General features: G+C 37.2%; 1 protein-coding gene across 5 annotated transcripts in view; it reads left to right on the top strand.

Annotated features, from left to right (window-relative positions):
* Positions 1 to 26,362, top strand: part of CPT1A (carnitine palmitoyltransferase 1A) — a 38,727-nt gene that overhangs the window by 3,535 nt on the left and 8,830 nt on the right. For 3 of the 5 annotated variants that reach the window (XM_027732622.2, XM_027732618.2, XM_039383911.1), the window contains exons 2-16: positions 8,453 to 8,531; positions 8,674 to 8,828; positions 9,798 to 9,937; positions 10,342 to 10,513; positions 13,649 to 13,750; positions 14,978 to 15,115; positions 15,991 to 16,068; positions 16,738 to 16,845; positions 17,879 to 17,966; positions 20,511 to 20,706; positions 21,725 to 21,913; positions 22,947 to 23,052; positions 24,206 to 24,322; positions 25,115 to 25,279; positions 25,946 to 26,080. In XM_027732622.2, the coding sequence (XP_027588423.1) occupies positions 8,688 to 8,828; positions 9,798 to 9,937; positions 10,342 to 10,513; positions 13,649 to 13,750; positions 14,978 to 15,115; positions 15,991 to 16,068; positions 16,738 to 16,845; positions 17,879 to 17,966; positions 20,511 to 20,706; positions 21,725 to 21,913; positions 22,947 to 23,052; positions 24,206 to 24,322; positions 25,115 to 25,279; positions 25,946 to 26,080 (1,875 nt within the window). In that variant the 5' untranslated portion in view covers positions 8,453 to 8,531; positions 8,674 to 8,687. Of the gene's footprint in view, positions 1 to 2,871; positions 3,051 to 7,734; positions 7,997 to 8,452; positions 8,532 to 8,673; positions 8,829 to 9,797; positions 9,938 to 10,341; positions 10,514 to 13,648; positions 13,751 to 14,977; positions 15,116 to 15,990; positions 16,069 to 16,737; positions 16,846 to 17,878; positions 17,967 to 20,510; positions 20,707 to 21,724; positions 21,914 to 22,946; positions 23,053 to 24,205; positions 24,323 to 25,114; positions 25,280 to 25,945; positions 26,081 to 26,362 lie in introns of those variants that run through there. The other 2 variants (XM_027732620.2, XM_039383910.1) reach the window with 2 other exon arrangements.

Below are 26,362 nucleotides of genomic sequence, written 5' to 3'. Positions count from 1 at the left end.
ACTCGCTTGTCACAGTAGCTAGTGGTCACAAGCTTGAGCCCTCAGAAATGACTGAGTGGGTAGCAGATGAACTTTGTCACTCCACAGTTCCTTACCATCTCAGACATGTTCAGTGTAAATGGTTTCATACAGTGTAATGAAAAATAGTGTTTGAGAACTGCTGTCTGTGACTATTTTCTCCATTGGCATCAATTTTTCTGAAATTATTCCAATCTGATCTATTCCCTCTGAGCAATTGAAAGCTGTGTGTGAATTAAAAGCTCAAACTGCTTTTCTGGACTTTCTACTTGAGAGCTACAGCTGACTGTTTGATGTTACTGTGTAATATCTGTTAGGAGCTAGGAGCATTGGCATGAATCTGCCTCTCAGTGTGTCCTACCTTCAAGATCCCAGCTGCAGTGAGCTTCTGGAACAGAAGATTTGTGTGTGATAAATAGATCTCAAACTGGCTTTTAAGGAAGAGATCTGTTCATGTATGTTTACGTTTCATTCTTTGGTCTGTTTGTTATTCCCCTCCATCCACATATACCTGTTGCACCAGTTTACCACTTGGAAAGGGGATAAAGAAATGGGCCCTAGATTCCAAGGGAGATACCTGCAGAGGGTAATGAATATTCACCTGCAGGTGATCTTGGAGAACTGCTGAGGTCAGGACACAAACTGTCAGTGGGACAGCAAGTTGCTGCAGACTTCTTAGCTGTTCTGATTTCAGACTGTCTGCTGTGGGTGACTTTTGCTGTACCTGGGAAAATACATGTGTTCAGTTCTCCACCTTGTCTTGAACCACAGCATTTGTTCATTTTTTTAGATGTGGGAAATCCTTAGAGACATTTGCAATTCCAAGAGACCACAGCTGTCAGGTGTAGGTGAGGGTGGGAAGGATTGGAGCCAATGACGAGCAATAAGCAAATAGGAGAACTTGTCAAAACTAAAGTGGCATGAGAACACCTGTCAGTTTAACTTTGTTTTCATCAGATCAAGTGATAATTGATTGAATGCTATGCTAATTCAACTTTTAAAGGAGGTGATTCTTTGGTTTCTGTTTTATTTCTATGCCGTGGTCATTAGGTTCACCTGAGAAGCCCTGTTGAGTGAATTTAATCCACATGACTAATTTTTGCATGGAAATTATTTGGCTTCACTCCTTAGATTTCTCATAATGATTTTGTGTCTGTAAAATATGATTAGTCATTGTAAGATAGCTGAGTTATTGGTAAGAATTGAGAGCAGCAAGTATCCGTGTTGTCTTATATGCTGAAGCCTGATTAGATATTATTGAAGGTTATTAGGTAAGGAAGCTATTTAGAAATAGAAGTTCTCAAGTCAATAACTGTGTCTTGTTAATATTTCTAGTAGGTTCAAAAGTCAGCACCTCGTGGAATGTCACATGAGCTATGAATAAACTCTGCTCTTTCTGAGGCTTTGGTATACCTTTTTGCAGGAGTGCAGTATACATAAAGGTGGCATTAGCTAATAAAATATCCAAGAAATAGATATGAGAGAGACTAGACAGTCTTTTTAGTCATATGTTTAAATGTTTGAGCTGCATATTTTATACTGTTTACTGAAGATTTTGTAGATCCAAACCTAAATTTCCTTTGGAGGTCATAAAACTCCAGACAAATTTGATGTTTGTTTAGTTTTCCATTAAACTGAATGCTTTTTCTTTAGCTTTAGTTTTAATTTTGTTCAGCTATGCATCAAAGGAGCACCAGGAGCACCAAAAGCATTTTTGGCATCCTTTTGGCATTCTCTGGTTAGCTGTCTTACTTAATCAAGCCTCTTGCATTAGAGCAGAATTGTGGCATTTGTGTGAGTGACTGCCTCCCCTCCACTGTCTGACATATGAGTGGATGGCACCTTGAGTTACTGAGTCAGCGCTGGATGCTGCTGTATAGCACATACTTTAGTGCCTGAAACTATTGCATTTGTACCAAACTCCATGAAAACAGTTTACTGAAGTCATGTCAGTTTTATTACTGATAATACAGACATTTTTAATTTGATTGGAACAGTCAATGTTTTGTCTAGATAGGGATATACATGTAACATTAAATTTCAACCTTATTTTTTATTAGGAGTTTGTACAGTTTCCCACCATATCTGCAATATATGTGGCACTTAAGGTCAGCTCCAAAAATCTACCTCCTGCCTTCAGACTAGCTATTGAATATTTGAATATTTGACTGCTACTACCAATGTGAATTTCAAAGTATGATGTTCATTTAAAGTAACTGAAGCACAGGATTTCTTGTTCAGGCCTTAGTGCTCTGAGTTTATTTTTTAAAGCAAGTCTCTTACAAAAACTCCTATGTTAAATTTCATAAAGCATCTCTGCTATGTTAGAACTGGATAAAAAAGCAGGACTGATGGTTCAAGCCCTTAATCCTCTTAGTGGCTCTTCACTGAACTCTCTCCAGTAGTTTCATTTCTCTCATTGGGAAGCCCAGAACTGGACGCAGTTCTCAAGATGGGGTGTCACCAGCACTGACTAGAAGGGAAGAGTCACCTGGTGGCAACAGTGCTCCTAATGCCCTCCGGGATTCTGTTACCTGCTTTTGCTTCAAGGGCACCTTTCTGGTTCATGTGCAGCTTGCTGCAGCTTCGCTTTCCAACCAGTCAGCCTCCAGCGTGTACTAATGTGTGGGTTACTCCTCCCCAGGTGCAGGACTTTGCACTTCTTGTTGAACTTAACAAGGTTTCAGCCTGCCTGTTTCTCCAGCCTGTCAAGGTCCATCTGAGTGGCAGTGAAAACCTTTGTTTTATCGGCCATTGCTCCCAGTTTCAGTACAGGGACTGGTAAATCCATTTGCAGTTTCTTCTTTTTTTTTTTTTTCTTGCCATCTTCAAACTTTTCAATATATTTGACAGCTGCTGCTTTTGCATCAAACATCCAAAAGGCTGTCAGATTGAGAGACTTCAGAACCTCTGCAGAATTCAGACAGGTGAAGACACACTTGTTGAAGGTTACAAAGACGACTCCATTTACAAAATATTTTGGAAGATTCTAACCCTTTACGTTTGTGTAATAAGAGACCCTGCTGCGTGTTGTAAGTATTTGATACACTTTTGGCTTGGAGAACCTTGTTTGCATGAGTGTTTTTCAACAAAAGCAAAAATAAGCAACCTTGATTATCCACAGATTTGCATCCACTTCTGGGGTGGCTGTGTAGGTCAGTGTTGCCATTTAACTGTAGCTGGTGGCAAAGTGTGGAAGTAAACTAACATGCTAGCAAGTTACTTGAGGATGTTGGCACTGTCGTTGTTGTGCTTCACTGCATATCATTTCAATGCTAGCACATTACATAGGCAAAGTCAGCTACCATAGGGTAGTCTGAATTATTTTGTATTGGTGGTACTGAAGGCTTGGACTGATATGACCATCAATAATTGAAATCTGAAAAGAAATTCAGAGTAATGCATGAGGAGATTGGATAGACATCTCAGTGTTTGGAATTCTCTTTTTATTTAGTATGTGATATGAAATCAGCAGATTTGAGCATAAACAGTTATTTACTGATTTGTATAGAACAAAACACGTTTGTGTTTTTGGTTTTTTTAGGAGAGTAGAAAATACAGATTTCCATAATGATAGCTTACACAGCTGAGAGAAAATATTTGGTCACTGCCTCAGCACAAACACAGCGCAGATGTCTTAATGTTTTAGTATTGGCTCTGATTTCACTAAGTCTGTCCTCAGACTCTTGGAATTCAGTGATCTATCCTAAAGTGTCAAATTATTTTGTCAAATAAACATACAAAATAAACTTTTTGAGTGTCTGTTTTCTACCAAAAGCTGTAGCAAGCTCACCTTCTGAAGGGAGATCTTATCTGTGGGCAGTAAAATACTGGATAAAACTTCAACGTTTTCAATTTTTAAACAGGTTTCAGAGTTGAAGTGTTTTACGAGAACTTGTGAGAACTGCAGAATTATTTTCCAGTTCTCTGTGGCTGCTTTTAGCATTCAAACAGTAACTCTTACTGCTTTGCATGTTAATAGAAATAGATTCCCTCCCTGCCCCGCTTTTCTCTTTGAAATAAACTGTTTTGGGGTCAGACCAAGAGTTTGGGGTACTTGCTAAACTAAGAAGGTTTTCCAAGACCTTCTTAGTTTAAGGTGTCTAGCTTTAAATGGAAATTTTAATACAGTTTTTAAGTATGTTTGCTAATTAAAATTGGGTTTAATGTACTTTCATCTGATATTTCTCTCCACTTCCCATCTTGAAAGCTTCCTTAAGCAATGTAACTTTAAATGATTTAGTATCATATTTCTCAGCAGTCTCTATTTCTTTTTGAAACCTGAGTGCTAAGCTAAAATTTGAAGTTTTAACTTTATTTTTATGAATGAACAAAAAATTCTTCAGGGGCAGGCTTCTGTTATGGTTTGGTTGTTTACTTCTAAGCTTGCCTCGTAGGAACTTGGCAGGAGTCAGAAGGCAGAGTCCATGTGATAAGATGCTTCTCATTGCTTTATTGGTGGTACCTTGCACCTCCATGAAGTTATGAGGACTCCCAGGTAATTGGGAATTCAGAACTGCCATTATACAGGTAATTCTGAATTCAGAGCTGCCATCATACATGTACTGCTGCAAGTCTACCCACCATCTATGAACACAGTGGTTTGGGTGCCAAAGATGTCTGTTTGAGAGCTGTGACAGTATGAAACCTGTGTGTGGTGGTATGTAGCAGAGTACTCAGAGAAACTGTATGCAGCAGCCATTGCTTTTTGAAGAAAGCTGTCAGTCCTTGGTTGTCAGAGTAGAATAATTGGAGACAATTGTTTTATGAACTTGGTTTGGTCACTGACAGTTGTATGCCCTGCATATAAAAGCTAATCTATAAATAGATGTTAAAAATCTGTGAGGACAGGGTCAAACTAAATTGCCAAGGTAACTTGCAAGTGAGAGTCATAGAATTAAGTCTCTCATCAAGGTTTTAGCTATTCTGGATCACGTGAGTAAGACTTCTCTCCAGTTTTCCTCCCTGTTAACTTACTTCCTTTCCAGGAAAAGGAGTTATAGATGTGAAAACTACATTTAAATAATATGTGTCTTTCCATTGGATGTTTGAACTTCTGACATGGGGAAACAGCAGGGTTCTCTCTGTTCCAGAGGAAGAGGAAATGGGGGGGAAAAGTGGGAATGTATGGGAAGCAAGTGTTTAGGATGAATTCTGTGATAAGAGGTGACATCCCCTTAAGGCAGAGGAGTTGCTTTTTATGAAGTGTAGGTGGTGACTTAACTCTTTTTTAGCCCTATTATTTTATCCATATAAAGCTTATGAAATCTACAGAAACACAAGAAGATTCATACTCAATAGCATTTCCAAAAGTAACCACTTCAGAAATTAATACCTAGTTTTGTGCAGTGTAGCATAATACATTTAACTGCTGTATCGTGGCTTGGTGTGTTTTAAAACGCGCATGGTAATTCTTTCACTGTCTTTTAGACATTGTGTTCTGTATTGTGTGATTCAGAGAGACATTACCAACCAGGAGTAACTTCTTGCATGCCTGACTTAAATGGAAGCATCCTGCACATGGGGCCTCTCTTAGCTTCGGATTTCCCAGAGTTGAGGCTCTTATCTCCTTCTGTGACTGTAGGAACACGTAAGCCCTAACACAGACAGTTCAGTGTCATAATGTCCTGAAGTCGTAAGGTCTGTCAGTTAAACGTCAGGCTTTGTAGTATAAATGTCCTGAAACTGCAAAAACAGCAGCCTGAGGATGCTTTATGCATAGGAGGTGTAGCAGCATAGTTTTTCAGACCATCACGACTTAGGCTTTCTAGTGTGCTTTGTGTTTTCTTGACTTAAAAGTGACATCCAACATAGCAGTACTTGCTTACAACAATGGAAAAAAAATTGTGCTAAGTTTTGTTTGGCTCAAGCAGAGGTATGAAAAAGGAAGAGGAGAAACATCTGCAGATGTTACAGCATGTTTGAATTGAAGTAAAACCAGATAAGAGCAAGGAACAGGCAGCTTTCTTCTTTAAATAAACAGGAAAAAACCCCCAAACGATCAATAAACCAAATTTTAAGGGGCAAGTGTGTGGTTTTTGAAGATATATTAATATTACTGGAGGACACTGAAAGGAATGAAAATAGCCATTTCAGATTACTTTTAGAAATAATTGTGCTGGATTTTTTTTTTTCCTCTTTGAGTGAGACTTGGCCAAACTGCTAAGAAAGTCAAAAGCTGTTGTTTATGGCTCTCTGCTGGGAACGAGGTCAATTAGTGTATGCCATACAGAAATATGTTGCAGATTAAAATGCCTGAAGTTAGAAGAAGCCATTGTTTCGGTGTGCGTTAGCTGATTGATGTGGGTGCTGCCTTAGGAACAGTGGCAAGTCAAGTTTAAAAGTCTAAGGCATGCGCCTCCGGCCTGTGCCCTTTTACCTACTTTCCTTGCAAGCACGTGGCAGTGGAGGAATGCAGCAGAGGGGAAGTGCACAGCGGCTTATGATTAAACTCGCCTTGAAGGAGGAAAACAAGTGTTCAGAGAAAGAGACTTCAGGAAGCCTTTGGTATTCAGCCATCGTAATTCAGGGCACTCTTAAAGGCTTATGGTTTTCTTAAGTAAAGAAAAAGAATATGAAAAGAAACAGGCCGTTTTATTGTTTCACATCCTAAGGTCAAGCAGTACAGTCCTAGAGCTGGACTGTATTTGTTTACTGGATTCGGGATTAATTCTTGCTGGATTAATATTTTTTCATTTGGGAATGAGGAACATTTTCCTTACTGAAGCATGTTTAATTTTATGAGCATGCTAAATTTTAATTCATTAAAATGTCAGGTTAATTGTTCACAATTAATGCTATTTATAGTATTTTTATGTCTTCAACAGTAAAAAAAGCATGTGCCTAAAAAATGAGGGTTCCTGAAATTCTTTCCTTTCAGAAACAGAGAGGAGATTAATTACAAATTTCCAAGCCGAAAAGTCAGAGGGGAGGTGAAGGGTAAGAAAACTAGTAGATCTGGTACTTAAGACACTGGCATTCTAAAATACAAAATTCCATGAGTGAACTGCAAAACCTGTTGGCCCTTCTTGAGACAAATCCAGGTGCCTGATTTTCTGTATGTGGATATGGTTGGGGTCTTTTGTTTGTGTTTGTTGGGGTTTTTTTGATCCTAGTCTTAATAGTACTGCTAAATATATGGTAAATTCTTAACTTTGAATACTTTCCCCTTTCGCAACCCCTGTTGAGCCCAGGTTATACCATGTATTACTGCTGCCTGTCTCTGTTTTATTGCTCTGTTGCAGTTTTGGTCTCGACGTCAGCTGGTGCTGAACAATTTAAATGAATGAATGGACAGCTGACTTTGACTTCCTCATACAGCAGGGCCCATATAAGTAGTTGTTAGTGACTGAGTCATTAAGTACTACAAATTGCAGTTGTTACTAGGGCATACAGGGCTTGTTTTAAAGCTTTCTAAACCAGTCTTCAAAGCTGATTTGAGTTCTTTGTTTCCTAATCAGATGCTGTATGCACATAGATCAAATTACATACTATCTGTAGGATACTATGAGCTTTAGCTACCCCTCTGGAAACAGAGAAGCCTGATTCCCTCAGAACACGGCTTCTAAAACTTGAGCAGTGGCTGATGGATTTGGGAGATCTGTGAATTACCATCAGCCACTGTAGCAGTAGTTGTATTGCAGAGGTGGATCATTGCAGGCTGGTCTACAGATAGGCACTTTAAATATTGCAGTCCCTGCCTGTTGGTCAGCAACCTTGCTAGATGATGTGTAGCAGCACTTACTTTGTTCGTATTTGCCTAGTACTCCTTCTCTTTTATTTATTATGCATTTGTTTCCTAAGCCTACTGTTACTGCTGCATTCCAAGTCTTTATGTTCCCTAGTTGTCTACTCATACACTTTTGCACCCGTTCTTTGTGTTTCAGAGGACTTTGACATAGTAGAAAATTTACAGACTAGAGGAGCAGCACTGCAGTCATAGTAAACTGCTTTTGAAGTGTCCAGCTAAACTGCACTGGTTAGTCCTCACATACCATTCAATAGAGAATGACAGTCTATCAGAATTTCCTCTAATCTGCATAATTTTGACTTTTGCAGTTATGTGCCAGTCAGAGCTCAGAGCCGTAGGGACTATATAGTGTCTTATTGGTGTGAGTAATCAGCTTGAAATTAAGATATGAAAAAAATTTCAGGAAAGATATGGCCAGAAGCAGCTCTGATTTGCTAGCTGAGGCGAAAACTTTAGATATCTTTTGTTTCAAAAGGATGAAAAAACCCATTTGCTGAATCGCCTTCATCATTAAGAGGGAGATGCTCTGTAGCTGTGATACGCTTTTTCCAAATATTATGGCTTTTTCTGCCCTGCTCTGATATTTATTTATTTTTTTTTGTATTGTGTATATGCTCAATATTCAGCTTGCTGCGGTGCTGCCAAAATGCTGGAGTTACAGGAGTGTTTTGCTTCCATTTTCAGCTGTGGTGGATAGAAGAGGTACCTTAATTAACAAACCGGACAGTCAGACCGAAGTGCAAGCATAGTCTGTAAGGAAGAGGCAAGTACTGTATGTAAATTTTTCCTACTTGGAAATCTTCCCCAAAATTACGGTGTAGAATATATCTTTCTAGAAATGGGCTAGCTTCTAGTTTTGTTGAATGAGAAGGAAGTATTTATTTTTTAACTTTGTTTTTTGGCAGAACTCCCTGTGAAAATGGCGGAAGCTCATCAGGCAGTAGCTTTTCAATTTACAGTAACTCCAGATGGGATTGACCTACGAATGAGCCATGAGGCACTCAAACAAATTTACCTATCTGGTGTCTATTCATGGAAGAAAAAGTTCATCAGATTCAAGGTATGCCAAATTACTCAAATCCACTAAATCTGAGGGTTATTTAATGCTTTATAGATTTATTGGAGTTTTGTTAGGCAAAACTTTTTTTTTTTCCTTTATGGCAAATGAAGTTCCTCATTGTGAAAGACTTGTGTAGGTTTTAGTTAATACAAGGGATACTGAAGAAAATAGCACTGAGTAATGCTGTAAAGACTGAAAGAGTGCATGTTTTTGATGTATTCTGTGGAAGCAAGATGAAACATGTAGGAATTAATAATAGCTTTAATTGACTTCATTCTCTTCCTAATGCATCACGTAATTATATATTCTTTTAGCTTAAGTCAAAAATACAACTAGTTGTGATTTTTAATGTCATATCTCTTAGAGGTACAAGACTACACTCTTTATTTTGGCAAAGAATATATAAAATCAAATTTGCAAATTAAGGAGAAGGTTTACTGTTTTCAAAAAGTTGCCTGAGCATCTGTCTTGTACAATTTATGCTATGTAGTATTGTTTCCAATGAGGTATTTGATATAAATCCTTGTGAACTTACTGTTTTGTTCATGAGATTATAAATGCTACTAACAAAACAAATACTTATCAATCTACATAAGCTACAGGCTATCTTCAACATCTCTTTCAAAAACATAAGCATATTAACAACAGTCTTATTACAATTTTCATATAAAGCTAGCTATGAGGAGGACCATTTAAATTATATAAAAAAAAATCTTGATTCTCATTCTCAGTGTCTTGTTCGGTAAGAGAACTTAAAAGTTCCTTTAATTCTTGATATTAATGTGACAATTTTCTGTAGTAGTCAAACTTAACTAAATCCATTCCCTACTCCTGAGATCAGCGTATGTAAGAAAACGTTGGATAAGCTTAACTACTTGTTTAAAACTAAATGACTTAAATGTCTTTTCATGGTAATAAGAAGTCAACCACTTTGGTATGAAAAAATTATGTGAAGGCTTTTCTTTCCAGAATGGAATTATCACCGGCGTTTATCCTGCTAGCCCATCTAGCTGGCTTATTGTAGTTGTGGGTGTGATGTCAACAATGTATGCCAAAATTGATCCTTCCTTAGGAATTATAGCTAAAATCAACAAAACACTTGATACAACGTAAGTAGACAGAAAAGTTACTTTTCCTCTAAAGAGAAGTTGGTTTTATTTGCAGATACTGTTAAAGCTATTGCTGTTTAAAATGTATCAGTTTTGGGATCTATGGTTGTGAGAGGGTAAGCCAAATAAACAGATGTATGAGGGTATGAAATAGGTAGGTTGTTATACCAGTATTACTGCATTGTTTTCTGAGTATTTGGGAAGCACATTTGGCAACTTTTGTGGCCTTTGATCTTGATGCATGAAAAGGTGTTTGGAAAGAAGCTTATGAAAAAGGGGTAAGCAGGCATAAAGCTTGTGCAATGCCTGCCTGTAGTATCATTAAACTTAGGTTTGCCATATCAGCTTCTCTTTGGAACTTAAACAGACATTAACTGGCATGTGCTGGCTTTTGTTTTAAATAGTGGCTACATGTCAAACCAAACACAGAACATCGTGAGTGGAGTGCTTTTTGGCACTGGGCTTTGGGTTGCCCTTATTGTCACAATGCGCTACTCTCTGAAAATGCTGCTTTCCTATCATGGTTGGATGTTCTCTGAACATGGCAAGCTTACTACAGGCACCAAGTGTTGGATGGTAAGGATATGTTGTCTTCCTGTTTCATCTTAACTTCTGTCTTATTGGTATTCAAAGCCCTAAAAGAAAATCTTGTATTTTTTTCTCTACTTCTGTTTTCTGTGTCATGGGACAGGAGGCTGTTAGGCAGCTATTTCTACTAGTTACTGTCACCCTTCTAGTGCTGTAATTAAACTATTTTTTCTGACCTTATAGAAGGAAGAGTAAACTCTTCAAGAATACTTCTAAATTTGCCAATGCCTTGGGACCGTGTGACTGAAATACCTACTTTTTCTCTGTGTGCAAGAATTCGGCCTGCAGCACCAAAGAATCTTGTCTTCACAGAAAGTGCTACCCCAATTCTTTGTTGAAATGTTAGGATTTCTGGTCATCCATTATAAAATTATTCTTATGCTTGAAGAAAATAATATTGAGTGTCCTTTCAATTGATTTACTGGTATGCCTCCAAAACAAGTTAGAGAAGAAGCATAAGGTGGAGGTGGCTTGTTATGCAGTTTTCATATAGGGGTAAGATGAGAGTGCTGTATCTCCTGTGGATTATTGTGGTGCTTTGGAAAAGGATTCTTAAAGGATATGATAGGAAATGTAGATATAGGTGCTGCAAGAGATGAAGTGGGGTTTTGCTGCTTGGTCTAAGTTGTTTCAACTCACTTTTGGCAGTATCGTTGTAGAAATAACTGAAGTACCATACTATGATAAAATTAGTCTCTGCAGCCTCAAAAATTAACTGGTGTGCGTTAACCTAGGCACGTGTCATGATTTACTATGAAATATGTTCAAGGACAGGTATCCAGAATGGTACACTAAAATAGAATTTAATGTTTGTCTGTTACAAATGAAATTTCTAATTGATGGTTTCTCCTGGAAGCGGTATCAGCCTCGTGACTTGAATTTGTACAGTCCAGAGGCTCTGAATGGTAAGGTTTTCTGTCAATTGCTTGAAGCTCTAGCTGCCTTGGTTTTCAGCATGTCCTACCAGATATTTTTAAAGCTCTTAATATTGCCTTATTGAACTTAAAAGAGTATGAACTGTAATGCTACTTACCATGCTTTGTTGCATATCATATTTATAAATTTCTCCTATCATATATGTTGCATATGTATTTTGTTGTGTATTATATATGTTTTAAGAATACAGAATGCTAAAGGTGTATGCTCAGCAGTCTCATCTATACTTACTATGAAAATTTGTTTTAAGATCTTTTTCTCTCTTTAACTAGACCAAACAAAAGAGAAGACTGATCTTGCTAGTTAAACAGCTCCAACTACCTTAGCTTTCCATATTTTTATAATAATTTTTATAATACGGTTTTCTGTTCAAATAGTTATGCCAGTCAAAAACCTGAGCTCTGATTTCAGTCACAGTACAACATGATTTTTCAGACTGGTTGGAAGTCTGGTGACACTTCTAGTGAACATATTTCATCTTCTAAAGTCACATTTCCTGTACCAGTGGTAAGGGGAAAATGCAATTATTAGTTGCGGTTTTAAAAAATTAAATAAAATATTTTAATTAGTTAAAAAATAGTAATCATCTGTGAACAGATGCAACATATGCTAGAATGACATTATTTGCTGTGTCTGTGTATGAAATCAGATGTAATGAAGTGTGTGTGTGTCTGTCAGATCACTTTAATGGTCTCAAACTTTATAAATTTTCTGCTACAAGTTTGCTTAAGAGGTAAATACCATGAAATCTGTTTGCTGAATTTTGTCAGTTGAGCAGGTATTCTCTGTCTGAAGGTAACTTTAGCCTTTTCTGGCTTAAGAGTTCTGGAATAAAATTGTCTCCAAGTATAGAATTAGATTTTCATATGGAAAGCTGAGCTTTTTCTTTCCCACCTGGTTTCAAATTTATCTTGTCATGAAGCACAAATAGATTTTATTGGGCCAATCACTGTGGTGCATCTATGTACATCTGATGGCTCTGATACAGATCCATTTGCAGGGAGGTCTTTCTTGCTGGTAATACTGTGCAATTCTTAAGAGTTTTGTGCTTCTTGAAATAACCTCCTCTAGAAATGCTGATCAAGGAAATTGAGAGGGAGGAAACACTCTGCATTTTAACTAATAGTTTTGTCAGTTGAACAGGAGACAGAAGGGAGAAGTTTTCGGAATTTAGTAGTGAAATTACGTCCTCTGTTTTCTTCTGTCTTTAGTCTGTTGGCTCATATACAATATATGACGTAATATATTGGACCAAGATTTAAAGGTTCCACTGGATTGTTGGAATAATGCTTGACCTCACTTTCATGCTGAAATAGGGTGACACTGTCAAAATCCTTTCATGTGTAACCTAGAACTTGCATGGTTTAGACTTTCAGCCTACTGTGTGCTGCAGCTGAAAAGTAGTTGTAGACAGAAATGCTGCTTCTGTTTTCAGTCTCCTGTGGAACACAGGAGGTGCTATAATATCTGAAGCTAAGTCATCTCTGGCTTTTTTGTTTTGGGTTGTAACACAAGCACTGAGTATAACACTGGCATGCTTGCACAATTTTATATGTTCAAATCATGTAGTAGACTAGCAGAGATATACTTATGCTTGAATTAATTCCCTGTGATATCAGTCCTATTGTTGATGTTGAGCTATAACTTTGGAAAACATTAAACCATGATACCAAAGCATAATTAGTATTTTTGAAGGTGGCTATAGTTACCTAGAAACCTTGGCTGAGTGACAGTCTTGATTCCTGTTTTGAAGTGCAGTACAGGTATTTTTGTAGGATCTACTATGTAGTATAGTAAAAGATCAACTGGTAGACTTGTTTTTTTAATCTTTACAGAGGGGAATATATGAAGAAAAGAAGTGCTAAGTAACTGTCTTTATTTTCTACTGAGATCAAGATGTACCATACATAAAACAGCATCATTGTCTAATGACAAGAAAATTGAGTGGAAAGTCAGAAATTACTATAACCATCTTTGTCTTCCACTGACATATTGTTTAACCTTTAGGGAGTTAGTTTCTGTCAATGCCTTTTTTATTTGTGAAACAGTGATAAATATGCTAGTCTCCTAAATTTAGTACAATATAATTTACCACTGAAAAGAACTGAGTTACATTACAGTTTTACTCTGTAATTTTTCTTTTGCTGCACCTAATAATTTGTGGTGTTTATTTTTGCTTTTCTTCAGGCCCTTGTAAAACTGTTCTCAGGACGTAAACCCATGTTATACAGTTTCCAGACATCTTTACCACGATTACCGGTTCCAGCTGTTAAAGACACAGTCAATAGGGTGTGTACATTCACTGATTTGTTTTATTCAGTAACATTGAATCCATATTTCATTCATTCATGGCTGGGCTTCGCGAACGAAGATTTAGGAAGGCTCTATCCACGTTTGTTACAGGCACGCTGGTGACTTATGAGGCCAATATGAGATAGACATATCCGATTGCAAAAGGCACAGCAGAAAGACTCCTTAGGTGGTGTATTCAGCAGGATACGATTCTTTCTGCGTTGTCTTTTCTCCTCGAGAGTGATCCTGCGTGCGTTCTCAAAGGAAACGGCAGCGTTATAGATGGTGTGTCTCCAGGCCTCCTGATTTGAGGCCAGAGTAGACCAGTTAAGATGATCAATGTGGCCGAGGCTGAGATGTTGTTTCAGGGAGTCCTTGTGTCTTTTCTTCGGGGCTCCTCTCTTGCGGCAGCCAGAGGCAAGTTCACCATAAAGCAGGATCTTATGGAGGCGGTGGTCCTTCATCCTGGAGACGTGCCCTGCCCAGCGCAGCTGTGTTCTCAGCAACATGGCCTCAATGCTAGTGACTGCTGCTTGTTCTAAAACAGATGGATCGGTCACATAATCTGACCAGTGGATGTTTAGGAGAATCCATATTTAGATGGGGGAGTTTGCCATGTCTTATAGAAGTATTGCATGGCAGTATTAATATTGTGTGATGGATTCAAACTTCTGCATAGAAATTAAAATAAAGGCTGTGACAAACCACTGAAACTGGTGACAGTTTGAAGCCAGTGTAATTCATATTGGATGGCATGAAATCAGTTGTTGTAAGACTGTGCCACAAAAGTCTGATTTCCAGGGTTTTGGAGCATACCACTTTTATTGTCTTCCACAGGTTGAAAAGGTAAATGTGTGTGTTATGACACACAGCCTTACAGCAAAGTGTGTAAGTATGACAATATGTCACAGAAACTGAAGGTTTCATTTTTAGAGATGAAAAAAAATTTGTCTGTATATCTTCCCCTCTTGAGTGGAAAATCTTTAGAAAACTAACCTCTTCCACTTGTGGTTTGCTGACAAATGTCTGGAAAAGTATCTTATTTTTTGAAGTTTGCAGCAGACGTTTAGAAGAGCATACACTCTTATTTTAGAAATGTAGTATTTGCAGCCTCATGGGTTGAGACTGGATAATGTTTATTTGCTGTTAAAATGCTTTAGTAGGAATGGTGAGAAGCTGCTTATTTGTTACTGTACTGATGCTGATTCTTTTCCTGTATTCTAGTATCTGGAATCAGTTCGGCCACTAATGGATGATGAAAAGTTCAGAAGAATGGAGGGTCTGGCCAAAGACTTTGCATTTAATTTGGGACCAAGGCTTCAGTGGTATTTGAAGCTAAAATCCTGGTGGGCCACCAATTATGTGAGTGTATAAATAGAAGGCTCAATTGTTCAAATGACATTATTTGTTCCCTGTTGCCCTTTTTGGCTTAAGCTTCATTATTTCTTAAATGCAAAAGAAGGAAATTGAAACTGCCTAATATTTTTGTAAAGTATGTGTGAGACCACCTGATTTTGCACATAAATAATTTGTGTGATTTGGTAAACAGTGTGGTGAATGGAACTTGAAAAAACGAATCCTTATTTTGTGTTTGTTATTCTGGAGCAGGTGATTTAACTTTTGCTGTTAGGATTGCTTTTGGGGTCTGTTTATTTACTTGTTGACCTTGATAACTCAACAATGGGTCTGGCTACCCAGATAGTTTAGAAGAGTCATTTAGGCCAATTTTATAATATAGAGCAGCTGAATCATATAGAAGAAAAATAAAGAATTGTAATAATATTGTTGTTGCTCTGTTCTTTCTTTTTTCTTTTTTTTCTTGCCAAAAAAGAAGACCCAAACCCCAGAATCATAGTGAGAACTGTAACATAATTCCTTTGTGATATATTATGAAGCATATATCTGTACCCAGTAGCCTAAGCTGTCCTGGCAAAGGCTGCAAAGCATTCAGGAGATCTGAATCATTTTCAAATATTATCTTGAGATCATGACTTCTTTGGAACCTTATCAGAGAGCTACAGCTGAATTTAACTCAATTCTTTCACTGCTTTTTTTACTGTTTTTCCTGAAGTTTGACAAATTAGGGGGGTTTTTTGTTGTCTTTTTTTAAGTAGGGAGACAAATTAGAAGTTTCCTTCCTGCTTCTGTACAGAATGTTGTCTTGTGGAGCCATTAACCTAAAAACAAACTGTGGAAATTATGAGATTTTACTGCTTTTGTTTTCCTTCCTCCTTCAGGTTAGTGATTGGTGGGAAGAATATATCTACCTTAGAGGACGTGGACCAATTATGGTTAATAGTAACTATTTTGCGATGGTAGGTAAATACTTATAAACACCTTATGTGTCAGGCACTAACATTTCTGCCAGGTGTCTTACTTTGTGATATCCTTCTGCTTAGAAATCCATTGCCATTTAGTATGTAACATCCATTTTCCTTTCTTTAATATAGTCTGCAGCCAATGCCTTCACATACATTCAGGTACCTTGAGTACTTGAAGTACTTTAAGTACATCTGTCTTAATAACAAACCTAGCACATCTGCCACTTTGGCAAACTCATACAGTAATTACTTACACGGTTTTGTGCTTATTGCAGCAAGCACTCTTTCAAAAGCTCCATGTAAAACTGCATGGGTGACACAATTCAAAGGAGATGTGTGCTCATACATGCAAATGTCTGTAAAGGAAGTGAAAAAACATGGTCTTGGATCAAGTTTTACGTAGCATTGTCTTTTCTGCTGGAATGATTAACAGCTGTCATGTATGTTTTAATACTGATGCTGTTTACGAAGATAATGACTGCTGAACAAATTCAAGTTTCAAGTCATCAACTCGCTGCATTAGTGCATTCCATATCTTTTGAAACCTTATATATATATTTTCCAGAATAAACTTTTAAGAATGTGGATGAAAAGTACTGTCAGTGGTGTTTTTCAAATAAAAGTCAGGTAATCATTAACTTATGATTCTTATCTACTTCACAGGACTTCCTTTCTTTACGTCCCACAACCCTGCAGGCAGCTAGAGCTGGTAATGTTATCCATGCCATCCTGCTCTATCGGAAAAAACTGGACAGACAAGAACTCAAACCAGTACGTATATCAGTTTAAATGGCTTTTGATCTCTTTCCAATGACAAGTTGATCACTGTTCAGAATGGGAGAGGAGAGGAATTCTTATTGTTAGAACTATATGTAAGATGTAACTAATTTTTGTGGTCCCATGTCATCTTTGTTATCTCTTCAATTACACGCAGCACAAAATAGCAACTATCAAAAATACAGGATTCTGTTATGCCAAGTAATTGCAGTATTTGAAGTTAGCATCGTCATTACCCAAAAGACAAATAGAGACTTGTATTTGCCTATGTCAGATATTCTGTATAAGTGATATTATTGGTATATGTTAAGCCTGTAATGGTACTTTTGAGTCACTGAAGGATGAAAAGTCTGTGGTGCCATGCGGTGTGAGCACATGAGGTTTTGGGACAAAGGACTGGAGGCCTCTTGATGCCAAGAGTGGACCAGTGGGAGCTTAAGCATAGATGGTGATAAAATCCTGTGTTGCACTAATTTCTAGGTAGCAAAGATAGGCAAGGTAAATCCCATCCTGAGTTTCTGTTATGTCCAGTGGCTATGTATTGTAGTGAACAAGGGTTGTGGAAACAATTAAGTAGTTTTGTTCAAGGTCATGGCAAGGATGTGATTAGTTGTATGTAACTACAAATCTGAGAAATGTGAACTTTTGTTCCTACACAACTATAAATAGTTCTAAAATAAGAAATTAAGGGGTAATGAATGCTGCATGTGTAAGTTTTGCATCCAGACCAGCCATCGAGAGGTTTTTTGGATTTCAGATGCTAGCTAGCTTCAGTCATCCCTCCTGAAGAGCGAACTTTTGGTAGGAAGGAAAAAAAATAGTACTACTGGAATGTCCTTGGAATCTTCCACGTGTGGTTCAAGGAAAGAGGATGAACAGGGAGGAAAAAAAACAAAACTGAGTTGATGTATTATAAATCTTATTATTCTGCAGCCTGTCTTTAGTCAGATCCTTGTTATTTTCTTTGCTTTTTTAATTTTCTAATTGTATATGCAAAATTACATTTTAATGTACATTTGTGTCACAGATTCTTCTGATGGGATCTACTGTTCCACTTTGTTCAGCTCAGTGGGAAAGGATGTTTAATACTTCCCGTATCCCAGGAGAGGAATCAGGTAAGCAAGGCCAGCCAAGGAAAATAAATGCTGTAATGGAATTTAGGGTTTAGGGTCTTTTCTACCAAGATCCCATTTTTCTACATAAGGATCTGACTGACACAAGTATACATCAAATACTGTATTCCAAGAATCAGGAAGTAATGAATTGCTATAGAGTGCATAGATGTTTTTCGTATGTTACTCGCTCTTATGTTTCAAACTGCCTTTGAGCATGTTACTCCCACTCAACTACAGAATTCAAAATAGAGTTTCTAAACAGAAACAGGGATGTGCCCATTCTTTGTCCTACATTTGCTGTACTGTATGAAATTGGATAAAGGGGAAAAGTGGCATTGGGTAGTGGATAAAGCAGTAGGTGCATGTGTTGGATAATACTTTGCTCTCAGTTCTGCTGCTGCCCTTTGCTAGTTTATTGAGGAATTTTTTTCCAGCTGTGCCTCAGCTTTCTTTATCTGCAGAGTGAAGACAAACACATCCCTGATGTGATTACTCCCTGTCACAAATTAGTAGCTTAAATGGACGAGCAAGGTTTTAAATCTCTATTGGACATCTGTAGTGTATGAGCTATTGTTATTTAGAGTACTTCAAGTACTAAAAGTGCACCCCTTGCCCTTTCCCTGTCCTCAATAAAATAAAAGGTATAAATGGTTTGCATTTAACTTTGGATTTGGTGTTCTTTTAGTTTAAAATGAGTTTTGCATAAAAGTGTAGAAGTAGCTCATTCTAACTAATACCTGATTAAAATACATTCTATATGTCTTAATGGTTCTCCTCAGTTTCTCCTGATTCAAGTCTTTCAAATTAACCTACAGTCTGTATCATAAAAATTAGCTTATTTTTCTCCTAAGCACTTCACATTTTCTGTTTCACTTTTTCCATTTTCTTTGTTTCTATTTTTCTAAAAGACAAACAACTTTGTCATTCTGTATGAACATGTGAGTTATAAGGACATTTTTCTCACATTCTCACGAGTATCTTGATTTCTTGCCCCCTGATTTCAATTTTTTTTATGTATATTACAGTTCCTAAAGAAAAAAAGGAAAAATTCCATAGCATGACTTCATATTAATTGATGGTAAAATCTTTTTCTGTCACTTGAGCAGTTGTTTCATCTTCATGTTTTTTAGCAAAACATACTATGGGATGAACTACTTCTTCTAAGAAGGAAAGAACCTTTATGTCTTTCCATTCCCATTTTTTAGTAGGAATTCCATGCAGCATGTTATGTACATCTTCAAATGTACCTAAATGGTTTCTTGGACTAGCAAAACAAAAGGATTTTTTTGTTTTGCAACAAATGTGTATTCCAGGTGCATGAACCTCTGTTTAGGCCTATATAAGTAAAGGTGTCTAAAGGTAAGTGCCAGGGCTTAACAACTGTTGTGAAGTCAGTTGTTGATGTAGATGACTGGTGATCTCAGTTTTGCTTTTTACACTCATGAGGTTGTCTTTTTTAGTATGGACACATGAGGTACAAATACTTGCAGTGTCCTGACTCAGGTTGGGATTACTGAAAAATTTACCTCATTAGCTGATTGCTTTGCTGCTTTCCCAGCCCCCCCCATCAGGGGGATCTTCTCAATTCACAGCCCATTGTATTAATGCAGTTGACACTTGGAGTGATGCTTCTACCAGACCTATAGTTGGCAGAAATGCAACGTGGATAGCCAGAGGCACAATTAGCACAGTGCTGCTTCTGATAAATAGATTGAGCATACCTACCAAAACCTGATGGTTAACTGAGAACAGCTGAAGTAATGAACTCTTGTTTCTCATATCTCTCAGAATCATGATTTTTAGGCTCAGCCTTTATTTTTGACATCTTTCTTCACCATCTCAATAATGGGTCTTTTCAGCTTCATAGGATTATAACAGTTCTTTGGGATAGTGAAGGAATTCAGTTAACAGTTTTCATCAGTTACAGGCTTTTTCTGTCTGTTTTGGAAACCTTCACCTGTGATTTGATACAATGCCTTCATGACTAAATTTTGGCTTATCCCAGTTAAACCATATAAATAATAAAATGAGGAAAAAATTGTGGTTCAGTTTTCTGCTTCACTGACATCCATAACATTAAACATGTTGACCATATATGGAGTGTTCACTCTGCCTCTACCAGGATAAATGTGAACAAAACCTTATGGTACTAAATTTTGGGTCTCTTAAGACTCTTCACAGGTTGTACCATGAGTTGTCTAGCACTTCAATGGAGATGATTTAAAAGTACCTCTCCTCAGATTCATCTAGCATGTTCTTTTGCTGACTGCTTTATCAGACTACACTACTAGTGCTCAATTTTCAGATAGAAAAATGCAGGTTTTGTTCCTTAATACTAACCTCCAGCATGGAAACTGGTGGGGCTATGTGTGCAAATGGTTGTCAGATCTGGGTATTTGGCTGTTTCGTGCAGGAATATTTGTGATGAAATAACATGGGATGCTGAAATAACTAGTAGTGCATGCAGCAGGCGTTTGATGTTATTTAGTGCATTAGTGTTTTGAGATCTCAACTTTGTTTTCACATAAGTGATTGCAATTCTAGATACTCTCCAGCATGTGAAAGACAGCAAACACATTGTTGTGTATCACAAGGGCCGTTACTTCAAAGTGTGGCTGTACCATGATGGCAGACTCTTGAAACCCCGAGAAATTGAACAGCAGATGCAGAGAATTCTTGATGATGATTCAGAGCCTCAGGCTGGTGAAGCGAAACTTGCAGCTCTTACTGCAGGAGATAGGTATGGTGGTTATTTTTTAGACAAATTTAGTGTTTAGAAATAGTTACATAACATGCTAACTGAGTACTGGCTTTGGAATTTTAGAATAGTCTGCAGTCAGTTGCTTGTACACTGGTCACTTATTTTGTATATTGCTGATGTGTAACAGTGCTTCAGTCATTTGTAACTGTGTGGAGTTAAAGGAATTTTGCAGTGACAATAAGTAATATGGATTACTTATCTGGAGAAGTTGGTTTAATTGTGGCAGTCAAAAGAGTGGTAATTGAAAGCTTTACAGTGCTACACATATTGAACTATTTGAGTTCAATAGCTTTATGTCTACGCTGAGATTCATTGGCATTTTAAAGAATATCTTAAAAATTTTGATTGAGAATGAGAATTCAGTAACTGTTACTCCATGTTTATGACTTGCACCTACACAATAAAGCAGTATGTACTCTGTTCTAGGTACAAGATCACTGAATGCAACTAAATTGTGGCAAACTCTGTCAAATTGTTTCTGGACAAGCGAGAAAGAGCTGTGGATTTTAATATACTTATGTACTAGGAGTACTTCCTTTTGTTCACTTTCTGCTTTAAAACAAACAGATTTTTTTTTTCATTGGGAAAATCACATAAATTTAGAAGTAAACATGGTGCAGCCATATAGAAATTACATTGATCAGGACTTCTTTTGCTTCAGATTTGTTGGAATTATTTATTGACTTTTTTATAAGAGTCCAGACTTTTTAGGTGTTGTAACAATGGGCATTAATATCTGTTAATTGCTTTCATTATGTGTAGAAATGTTGAATTTCTGAGGATTAAGCTTCGCACGTGTGTGATAAATTGAATTGGTTCCTAGGATTACACTGTATGAGTATTTTCAGAACTTTTCACTGCTCATATAGCTTAAATGCATTGAAAGTAATTGTGTCAAATTCTGTAAAACTAGGAGGAATCTCACAGTGATCTTTAGGGTGATGAAACATTCACATGTTTATGTAATCTGGCTATAAACCAATGGTTTTTTTTACAGAGTACCATGGGCTAAAGCTCGTCAGGCTTATTTTAGCCGTGGAAAGAACAAACAGTCCTTAGATGCTGTTGAGAAAGCAGCTTTCTTTGTGACATTGGATGACCTCGAGCATGGGTACAAGAAAGAAGATCCAGAGAGGTCACTGGATGCATATGCAAAATCATTAATACATGGCAGATGTTACGACAGGTGCAGTATTGCTTCTGTGGAAAATGCCTTCTCTTTTTTAGAATTTGGCTAATACATGCGAATCAGTGACTTAAAAGTTGATAAATTTCATAGAGTTCACAGAATTGTTTGGGTTGGAATGGATTTTCAAAAATAACTGGTTCCAACTCCTCTTGGAACGGGAAGGGACATCTTTCACAGCATCAGATTGCTCAAAGTCCAGTCCAACCTGATGCTGAACACTTCTAATGACAAGAACTCCACAACTTCTCTGGACAACCCACTCCAGTGTCTCACCACCTCATTGTAAAAAATTTTTCTCGGTTATGATCCGTTGAAATTTACCCTCTTTCAGTTTATATCTGTTGCCATGTGTCCTGCCGCTATGAGCCCTGGTAAAAAGTCTTTCTTAGCTTTTCTTTTAAGCCCTAAATAAAAGATATTGAAAGGCTGCAAGGTGTTCCTAGAGCCTTCTCTTCTCCAGACTGAACAACCCCAACTCTCAGCCTTTCTTCATGGGGAAAGTATTCCACTGCTCTTACCATTCTTATGACATTCTTCTGACCCACTCTAACAGGTCTGTGTCTGTATTTGCTGGGGACCTGAGAGCTGGAGGCAGTGATCCAGGTGGGGTCTCACCAGAGTGGAATAGAGGAGGAGAATCCCTTCCTTTAACCTGCTGGCCATGCTGCTTCTTAAGCACACCAGGACATGATTGTCTTTCTGGGCTGCAAGTGCACATTGCCAGCTCATGTAGACTTTTTCATCAACTGATATCCCCAAGACCTGCTTGTCAGGGCTACTCAATCCATTCATCCCTCAGCCTGTTGATACTGGGCATTGCCCTGACCCAGGTGCAGGACCTCATATTTGGCCTTGTTGAACTTCATGAGGTTCGAATTTAGGTCTATTTATTTAAATAAAATGTTATTTTAAAAAAAAAAGGTTGAGAACTAATGCATTTTAATGTGAATTTTGGAGAGAGATGAAGTTACAATACAAAAATGCTTTGGAAATGTACAAAACCATAAGGAAATACTGATTTCTTTTGTAGGTGGTTTGACAAAACATTCACTCTCATAATATTCAAGAATGGCAAAATGGGTCTGAATGCAGAGCACTCCTGGGCAGATGCTCCTATTGTTGGACACCTGTGGGAGGTAGGTGGTTAGAACCAAAAGCTAATGTGGAAGATAATGTAATATGGTCTGTGCAACAGTGCTGAAGATCAGCAATTACTTTCAATCCCTTGCATTCATGTTGCTGATGAGTGATCAGGGGCCTATGTCTGTAGCAAGTGTAGAATTTTAAAAATATCTCAAACCCTTGCTTAAAAGGATGCTGTCCTTTGAAGGGCAGCATTTTAGTGAGCATAGATGTCTTCATAGAAAAGTGATACAGTTTCCAGTCTAACATGTTTATAATATTTTAAATCCATAGATTGTCGTCTCTTTGATATGACATTGTAATTTGTGTATATACGTGCTCCTGAAACCCTTAAGCTTCCTTGTGCTATAGAAATCTCACACTTACTTTCAAAATTTAAAGAAATTATACAGAATTTAACTTTTCCTCTAACCTGTTATTTGATCAGCTGCAGATTGATATGCTGTTTACATTATCTCTTGTATTTATTAGCAATGAGTGGAATAAATGCACTTTGTCATGTCTGTTCATCATGAGCTTAGTTTATTACTTGAAATCCTATTTGATTTTTTTAATTTTATTTTTGAAGCTTAAACCCATAAACAGTTGCATGACTCAATCAAAACTATTTCATAAACATTAGTTCATTCTGATTTCATATGTATTTGTGCAAATTGGTCCCAGGTCTAACTGGTCCCTCCAGTAATTTCCTAGTTTTACTGCAGAAGACTTTCATGTCTGTAAGAACAAAAAAAAAAATTCCTTGCACTCTCTAAGGAGGGAAAAAAGAAGGTCAAACTGATTTGAGAGTGACTTGACAGTTTAGACTGTCTCAATGAAAGAGACTTTTATTTTTTTACTTCTAGTGGGTTTTTAATTGAAACATTTTGATTAACTCAGTAGCAATTAATAAAATGCATCAGTGTAATTGAATAAGTGTTTGGTGCATATCTGGTGTTCTTCCCACTCAGAACACAAATAAAAATGCCTTAAAATAAGAGGTAAAATTGAGGACTTCATTTGCAGTTGTTTTCTGTATTTGGAAATGGCTTGTATATTGTATTTCACTGTATACTGAAAATAGGTTATATTGATTTCACAATGAAATCCTAATTCCACAGCAATACATATTGTTTTGCAATTCTGAAGAGATATCATTCTTTGCAGAATGTGATGGCAACTGAGTATCTGGAACTGGGCTATTCAGAAGATGGGCATTGCAAAGGAGATACCAATCCAAATATTCCTATTCCCACCAAACTACAGTGGGAAATACCAGAAGAAGTAAGTACAGAAGAAGTGGTTTGAGGAAGAAACTTCTCTTTTCCTAAGCAGTCATATTATTTATGTAATTACTGGTAACCCTATAAATCAGCTATAAATTCCTATGAGTCCTGTAGGATGTGTAGGCATTACTCAGTTTACTTATAAAGTCAGGGTTTTTTTAACATCAAGCTTTCTTGGTTGGCAATATATCAAAAAAAAGTGGCTATCTATTTTAAATAATAACTGTATTAAAATTAAGTGTAAGTTGCTGAGATTTCGTTACCGTTGTCACAACAAATACTCATCTAATAGTTCCCTGAAACTACCTGTCTTTTTTTGTGTTCAAAATTCTGTATACATGCCTAATAAGGTTTGTTTGGGGTTTTTTTTCCCTGAGTTCAGGACAAACTGCCACTGCCTGTTTTGATTTTAATTTTGAATAAAAAAATAATGGTTGATGATGTATTTAATTAGGCATGTATGGCAGCTTGGAAGTCATACAGCTATTGCCATTCTATATCTATGGGTCATTCTTTTATGTTCTGGTGATCTAAACAGTTTTAATGCTGGTGTTTTTTAAAGTGTTATTTTTGGATGTACAGTGGCTTAAAACATTTTTATTAGCTTTTTGAATTTTAACTTCCTGGCAAAAATAGCTTCTCTTCTTTCTCTAAAGGGAAATTATTTAGGTAGTGATGTTCCTGACATGCATAAAGGCAGCATTTCTTATTTATCAATTAAAAATACTTGCCATTGAATGCATGAGTGTATACATATAGGTGCGTGTAATTATTTGTTTCTTTATTTAAGTGTCAAGAAGTGATTGAGAGGTCTCTGAGCACTGCCGTAGCTCTGGCAGACGATGTGGACTTCTGTTCATTTTTCTTTGAAACTTTTGGAAAAGGACTAATAAAGAAAGCAAAAACCAGCCCTGATGCCTTTGTGCAACTTGCCCTGCAGCTTGCTCACTATCGGGTAAGAACAGACTGTTTCTGCCTTACAGAATCTCATTAAATTGGGTAAAAAATATTTGTGATTGAAACATGTGACTGGGTAGAGTAATCTCGTACTGCTTGTGCAAGGTTATTAAAGATGTTCAGTGGAAATTGATAAAAACCCTAAATGGATTACTAGCTGGAAGTGACTGCTTCAAGGACACGTGGAGATTTTTCTCTTCTTCTTAGCTGGTCTATCATTGGGCATTTGGAACTTGAAAGAAGATATGAAACTTCTAGTAGCTGTGTTTATAATCTAAACAATGTTATAGGACAATCCCTAACAGGATTAACAAAAACGCCTACCTGTGTTTTCTTCTGCTAGTTCACCTTTTCTGTAACGTGCTTTCAGGAAAGGCCAGTATAGCAACATTCAACTTCTGTTATAAACTGAAAAATATTGAATATAAAATGCAAATAGTAGTCCTTGCTAGTTTGATTGTTCTATTAGCATTTATCAGATCATGCTGCTAATCTTATTTTTGCCTTTATTATATTCAGATCAGAGGGCTAATGATAGGCTACTAAAAACTTGAGTTTAATTTGTGGAATGATTCATATCCTGTGTGGTTAGCTTGGACTATTGATTAAGAAAGGGGGGCTTTTATTCTTAAACCTTTAAGTTCTTATTTTTCCCTTTTTCAAGGACATGGGAAAATTTTCTTTAACATATGAAGCCTCTATGACACGCTTATTCAGAGAAGGCAGGACTGAAACTGTTCGTTCGTGTACTGTTGAGTCATGTAAATTTGTTCAAGCCATGGAAGACCCAACTGAAAGTGTAAGTCTATGGTGTTGTTGCCTTATACAATTGGGAGAGTAGGTTTAGATTGGATATTAGGAATAAATTATTTACTGTGAGGTAGTGAGACAACAGAACAGACTGCCCAGCGAGGTTGTGGATGCCCCATCCCTGGAAGTGTTCAAGCCCAGACTGGATGGGGCTCTGAGCAACCTGGTCTAGTGAAGTGGGGTTGGAATGATATGATCTTTAAGGTCCCTTCAAACCCAGTCATTCCATGATTCTGTGGTAATTCATAAGCGCATGAGTTACCACTGGTCA

This window comes from Pipra filicauda, unplaced genomic scaffold, assembly GCF_003945595.2.
Source record: "Pipra filicauda isolate LSUMZ 115617 unplaced genomic scaffold, ASM394559v2 scaffold32_size4067784_pilon, whole genome shotgun sequence".
Taxonomy (NCBI): domain Eukaryota; kingdom Metazoa; phylum Chordata; class Aves; order Passeriformes; family Pipridae; genus Pipra; species Pipra filicauda.
The sequence above is the reverse complement of the archived record's forward strand: the minus strand, read 5'-3'. Positions and strand labels throughout refer to the sequence as shown.